This window comes from Chenopodium quinoa, unplaced genomic scaffold (assembly GCF_001683475.1).
Source record: "Chenopodium quinoa cultivar QQ74 unplaced genomic scaffold, ASM168347v1, whole genome shotgun sequence".
NCBI lineage: Eukaryota > Viridiplantae > Streptophyta > Magnoliopsida > Caryophyllales > Amaranthaceae > Chenopodium > Chenopodium quinoa.
Genome location: NW_018745291.1, coordinates 1,323,275 through 1,329,797, shown reverse-complemented (window position 1 = coordinate 1,329,797; position 6,523 = coordinate 1,323,275). Strand labels below are relative to the sequence as shown.

Below are 6,523 nucleotides of genomic sequence, written 5' to 3'. Positions count from 1 at the left end.
TTGGTATAAATGTTGCACCCCTTGGACCTTGCCACATAGTTACAAGTTTACAACTGATGTTATCTTTTTTTTGTTTGGTAAAAAACTCTGAAGATCATCAACCATAGCAAATTGATAATTAACATCATTTCCTGTGCTTGGGTCCGTTCAGTTATGAATCAATTACTTCAACAACATGCATAATTGATACATAATAGCAAATTACTATACTAATCAATGAATGCTAAAACCTCAGCCATTTCTTTTCTTTCTCCTTGCTAACAACTGCATGAGAAGTCGATGCGTGCTTAGCCTCAGCTTCTGACAAAGCTTTCTGAGTCTCTGTCAGTTTCCTCATTGCTGCCTCGTATACAGCCTTCTCCTTCCTATTACGGTTTGCCATCTCCTCCAACTTTTCCACTCGAATCCTTAACTCCTTCACCTCCTCCTCATAAGCAATCATTGACCGTCTATCTTCTTTCTTAACCTCTTTGCTCTTTTTCTTCTTCACTGAACTTTCATTATTAATCATCTGCCCATGTGTTGCAAGGTGACTGTTGATTAGACTGAAGACATCAGGCCTCTGTTCCTCTTGCTTAGCAGCCCGAGCTGCTTCTGCAAACTTTTTTTCACGTTTCCTCTTCCCACCCCGGCTTCGTTTTTTATTCTTTTCTGGATGACCATCTCTTTCCTCGTTCTTAACAGATTGCATAGCATGATCAAGGGCTTGTTTTGCGGGGAGGACTTTCACGGGTATTGGGTTCACCATGCCCTGGCCTGTTAGTCCCAGACCCATCCCTTCACGGAAGCCCATATTGGCCATCATTTTGGAAGCTATACCCCGAGTGTGATTCTCCCACTTGGCAAAGATGGCAGTGTCTGTCTGAATCCCCTTCTGCAAGGCAGTGCTCTTAACAAAGCCCAAACCTTGTGGCAAACCATCATCTTCGTCTTCATAATCACTTGAACCTGAGTTCTCAGAATCTGTATAATCACTCTCCCTATCTTCTTCATTATTGCTGGCTTCTGCATACTGTGATAAGGCCATTGCTTCAGCCCCCAGCGTCTCTGAGCTTCCATCATCAAGAAATACAACCTGGCCTTGATTGAGTTTGTCATCCCAAGATTCAAGTTCAGCTTCTCTCCAAATGCTAGCTCCACTCCTAGACACTGCAAAAATGCTAGCTCCTATCAATGGCTGCCCCCAGCAAGGTGACACATACTTCTTCAGGGATGACAGTGACATAAGTGTTCCTGATGCAGAACACAACACAATACCCTACGTAAGAGAACAGTTGGAAATTTGAAAGTCATAGAAAACATATAATAAGGATTTTTGAGCTGCATATTGTAAAATCTTCAAGTACAGAATCTGGAAACAGATGCAGAAAATGTATCACCAAAAAGATCAGTTAGCCTGGATAATCTAGACTGGTCAAGTAGACAAAACAAGTTAGGCCACCACGTCATTATTTGCTTAGATTGATTAATGACAAAACCTCTATAACTACCCAAACAAATTAGACCACAAACACTATGCCCATTTAAACCTACTATACCCAACACAACAGAAAGTCTCCAAAATCTACCTATTCTGCACAGCAGAATTATACACAATTCACAAACATACCATGTGATAACCGGCAGTTAGCACCAAAACGACACCGTCGTTGAAGGAAGAACTTGCACATCTGCACTTAGTGGTCTACCATCAGTACATAAAGATGACGATAATAAAAGACAGTTTTTTTTTTTTTTTTTTTTTTTTTGTTATTTTCATCCTCTACATCTCAGAGCATCAAGGATTTTCAAGTAGAAGAGTAATGCAGAGATAAATGAGCACTCATACTTGCAATTGCAGTTATATATACAATGTGGATGACTGGATGCTATCATTATTCAAAACCAGTTAATCCAATCTAGATTGTAATCATGGAATACTAAAGCAGTGTCATTTTATTCTAAAGCAACTTGTTAAAATACTTCAGCTTTATTGGGAGTTCAGTGGGTAAAGCACACATAAATCCAGACTAAATTCCCATTCTATCCAGCAATACCAGAAGAATTAAGATCCTAACAATCCTTCCTTCCATAAGGACAAAACAAACAATACCCAATATAGTTAAGGACGGAAAGAAACAGAACCAAAACTGCCCAAACCCTTATAGGATTTTTTTAATTATTATTCAGAAGAAACCCTCTACATTTGAAGTTTTTGAACAATGAGAAGAAACAATAGAGCTATACAATATTGAAACCATTGCTTCTGTTACCATGGCTCCAACTCCATTATACCACCCATTCTGCCTTTTTAAACCACAGGTGTCAATATTTTGCTAAACTTGAAGAATAATACTACTTTAGGTTTCAAACCACAAATACATTTTCATTTCACTTCACGGAAGTTAAGAACAAAAAGATATGGGCCATAGAATAAAGCACCTCCCACCAGAATTGTTATTCAAATACTCCAATAATCCTATTAATATACTATGTATACAGCTATAATGAGACAAGAAAGTCCAAGAGAGCAAGTAGCAAACAAGCATAGACCAAAAAAGTATTGACTATTGAGTCATCTAATTGATCTTGAAGGGGAAAAATAATGGCAGGGTCCACCAACGGATAACAAGGAACTCACCATCATCTTCTCTGACGTTGGATTGAGGAAAGAAACTCTGGCAGAAGAACCATCCAACTCCACAATTTGACCATTATACCAACGCCCATCAGTGTGGCGGAATCTACATTTTGATCCAACAAAATAACTTGGCTCCTCCAAAGTTTTAACTTCAACATCTGAAGAATCTAAAGGTTCTACCTCTACATCTTCACTTGGAAGCTTGGAACTATCCTGTTCTGCAGGCTTAATATGCTCAACCTCAGCATCTTTATGTGAACGTTCATATTCCTGCGTAGCAAAATCAACTTCACGTAACAGCCGTGCACGTTTAAGGTGAAAAAGTCCTTCCTCTGCATCTTTAATGGCAGAAACAAGTTCGTCTTGGACCTGCATCACGATTCAACATACAACATTCAGTAATTTGTGAACCAGCCTAATGAGCATATAGAGTTTTATACTTTTTGTCTAAAAGTAGATAATGAGTTAACAAAAGACTTGACATGATGAATAGCACAATAATTGGTCACTCTGATATGTTTCCAGAATCTACCAGACCAACAGCTATCATGATGAATGCAATTGAAAAACACATAATCGTACAGGGAACACAACGGATTTGTAACAAGTACCAATACATTGATCATGGACACAGAAAAAGATCTTTAACGCCTGATATTAGTCCTGAACTCCTAATGGTTTATTTTCTAAAAGCAAATTAACAGCTTCCGTCTTTCACCCTCTGCCTAACACCCATACTTGATGGTTAATTGGTGAGTGGTGGATGTTGTTTTTTTAATTTCTCTTATAACTCTTATATCAACCCGAGCCTATTAAGATTCGATGGTGAATTGGTGAGTGGCGAATGTTGTTTTCTTAATTTCTCTTACAACTCTTATATCAACCCGAGCCTAATAAGATTCAATAGTTAATCAAATCCCAAAACAAAAACACAAAATTCTACCAATAAAATGCTCAATGCCATTTCATAATCGGCAACACGACAGAATGTAACAAGAAACACAACTTGAGCTCAGGCAAGCTAGTGTTATCCACAAAAACCATATTAGTATTGCATAATAAACATAATTATCACCCAAAACACAAAATCCATTCTATAAACCAAAAAAAAGGGCATATTTTGCAAACACATTGTTCTACATTAATCTCAAATAATCAAATCTCCCATTTGATCAATAATCCCTAAAAAAAGCTTGATTATAGCGTCAAAAGATACGATTAAACTTGATTAATTGCAGTGAATTAAACCTACTTGATGAAATTAGAGCTAAAATTCAATCATATAAAGATTATATAAAAAATAAAACCCTAAAATTACAAAATGGTAATTAAAATGAAGGGCGTAGAAAAGAATTACACTGAGAAGCTCGGAGTTTTGGGAATCGGAGAGTAAAGCGTCTTGAATAGCAGAGAGAGAATCCTTTTGCTCTTGCAATTGAAGCTCTATTTGAGTTTCTAGAAGTCTCTCTTCTTCGTTCGCCATTTTCAGAGCTTCGTCTTCTATATTCTAAGGAGACCCAACTACTATTGATTATTTTTATTTACGTAGTATTTTTTTCAAATCTTATTTAAGTCCAACAATTTGGATAACAAACAACTCAAAAAAAAAAAAAAAAAAAAAAAAAAGGTAAGAACACAGTAATTTCAAATAGTGTTGAATAGTTATTCTACTCCCTCCTTTCGGCATTAGTTGCAACACTTTTTCATTTTCGATCATTTTATATTAGTTATAACATTACTATATTTAAAAATGTTCCATCATTATTTTATAATTTCTCTCCCCCACTAACTCCACTTTCACCAATATTTTATTATTTCTCTTTCCTATCAACCCCACCCACACTGAGGTTGTTTGAGACACTAATAACACAGTGTTGGTATTAAATTGTGTTTGGATGGTATCATCTAAATACCAACAAGGAATTATATTGATACCAACAAAACATTTTTGTATTTGTTGGTACCACTGAATTAGCATTTTGATATTTAGATGATATCATCAAAGCACAATTTAATACCAACTGCGTGTTATTAGAGTCTACTTAGACTCTATACATTAGTGGCGTATACTTTCCTCACCCTCACTACATTTTATTATTTTTATCTCTTACTAACAATATTTTATATTATAAGTCTATAAGTCTAGTCTATAATTTTCTTAAACTATGAGCCAAGCCTATTGTTACAACTAATGCGAAACGCAGAGAGTATTTAACTAATAGCAAAATGTCAACACAGTTTTCATTTTTTTAAAAAATTGTTCAATTAATGTAAGTTTAGTAAAAATAATTTCAGTGCAATAAAAATCAAAATGTTAAAAAAATTATAATAGATGATGACTAAAAAAAGGTGAAGAGATCTTTCAAAAAAAAAAGAAAAATTGGTAAAAATAATCTCAACTTTCACGTATTTGCTTTTATACTAACTTTGGATTATTATTAAATAATCCCAACTTTGGGGGTCATTCGGTTAAAATAGTCACATGTGACCGATAACCTGTTAAATAGGTAAATTTTTATTTTTTTTAAGTTAATTAACACGTGTCATCGCGTTAATGGTTGAAAATATATTTAAAAATTAAATAAACTAAAAATAAATAAAAAAAACAAAAAAACAAAACCCTAAGCCCCCAACCCACGACAACCACGCAACCACTGGCGTCGGATCTACCTCCGGCCTAGCCTAAGTCCCCGACCTTAGCCTGCTGCGCCCCCGACCTTATCCCCACGCCGACACCGCCCTAACCGGCGCCCCTTTCCCTCAAACAACCAATCCCACAACCCTAAACCAGCCTGAAATCCCTAAACTACCTTCACCACCATATAATTCCCCCAACCGCTCCTCCCTGGGTTTGTGGAGGAGATCTAAATTTAATGCTTATCTCTTCAGAAAAACAAGGAGGGATTGATTTTTGTTTCGCTAAAGCAGATATTTTGAGAAGAGTTGTGATCTTTTGTGACTTGGAGGATATGGGTTTTGTTGGGCATCCTTTCACTTGGATGAATAATAGAGGCGGTGATCGTAATTTGCAGGAACGACTTGATAGGTACTTGGCTAACAAGGAGTGGAGAATACTTTTTTCTAGGTTCATTCGTATCACATTTATCAAAGCACAAATCGGACCGTCTTCCCAATTTACTTTGCATAAGTGAGGGAGTTAGGATGTAAAAGAAGGAAAAAAAAGAGGAAAAAATACAGATTTGAGGAAATGTGGCTTAGAGATGAAACGTGTGGTGATATTGTGAAGAATGCGTGGGGTTGGGGTGGAGATATTTGTTCAAAAATCGCTCATATATACATCTCTGAATTTGGGTGCCTGGAGTCGTAATAATTTTGGTGATTTTGTCAAAGAAATGAAGGAGTGTAGAGCTAGTATGTAGAGTTTAATGGCGGAGAATCAAATGGATGATATCATAGCGCAATTACGCACTCTGGATGACAAAATGGATGAATTAGAAAGCAGGGAAGAGCTACATTGGTGGCAAAGAAGCAAACAAGGTTGGCTAAATGATGGGGATAAATATACTACTTTTTTCCATACAAAAGCCAGTCAGAGAAAATCGAGAAATCACATTTGAGAAATTCAGGATGCTGCAGGCAATAGATTTTAGGACGAAGAGCAAATATCAGAAGTAATGGTACGACACTTTGATGAATTGTTCTCTTCGAATGGTCTTATGGTGGCCGAAAGTGTGATTGAGAAAATTGACTCTACAGTTTCGGAAGAGCAATTTAATGAGCTTGCTGCCCTTTTCGATGGTTAAGAAGTGCGTGAGGCACTTTTCCAAATGCATCCAACGAAAGCATCCGGACCCAATGGTATGTTTGCTATTTTTTTCCAGAAATTCTGGAATATTGTTGGCAATGATGTTATTGCAAATTCTTTGAACATTCTTAATAATG

At 36.5% G+C, this 6,523-nt stretch overlaps 1 protein-coding gene across 1 annotated transcript; it reads right to left on the bottom strand.

Moving 5' to 3' along the window:
- Positions 1-4,465, bottom strand: LOC110712181 (zinc finger CCCH domain-containing protein 18-like). The gene is made up of 4 exons (XM_021890632.1): positions 3,978-4,465; positions 2,621-2,989; positions 1,610-1,670; positions 1-1,233 (listed from the first exon to the last, which is right to left on the bottom strand). Exons 1-4 carry the CDS (start codon positions 4,101-4,103, stop codon positions 224-226), a joined length of 1,566 nt encoding a protein of 521 aa, XP_021746324.1. The 5' UTR covers positions 4,104-4,465; the 3' UTR covers positions 1-223.
- Positions 4,466-6,523: the final 2,058 nt, after the last annotated feature.

Bases quoted from the DNA above. Each gene is read 5' to 3' on its own strand.
- LOC110712181 (XM_021890632.1), bottom strand. From the start codon at position 4,103: ATGGCGAACGAAGAAGAGAGACTTCTAGAAACTCAAATAGAGCTTCAA. The intron at 2,990-3,977 runs GTAATTCTTTTC...ATCGTGATGCAG, and splicing joins AAAACTCCGAGCTTCTCAGT to GTCCAAGACGAACTTGTTTC. The intron at 1,234-1,609 runs GTATGTTTGTGA...GTTCTGCATCAG, and splicing joins TAACTGCCGGTTATCACATG to GAACACTTATGTCACTGTCA.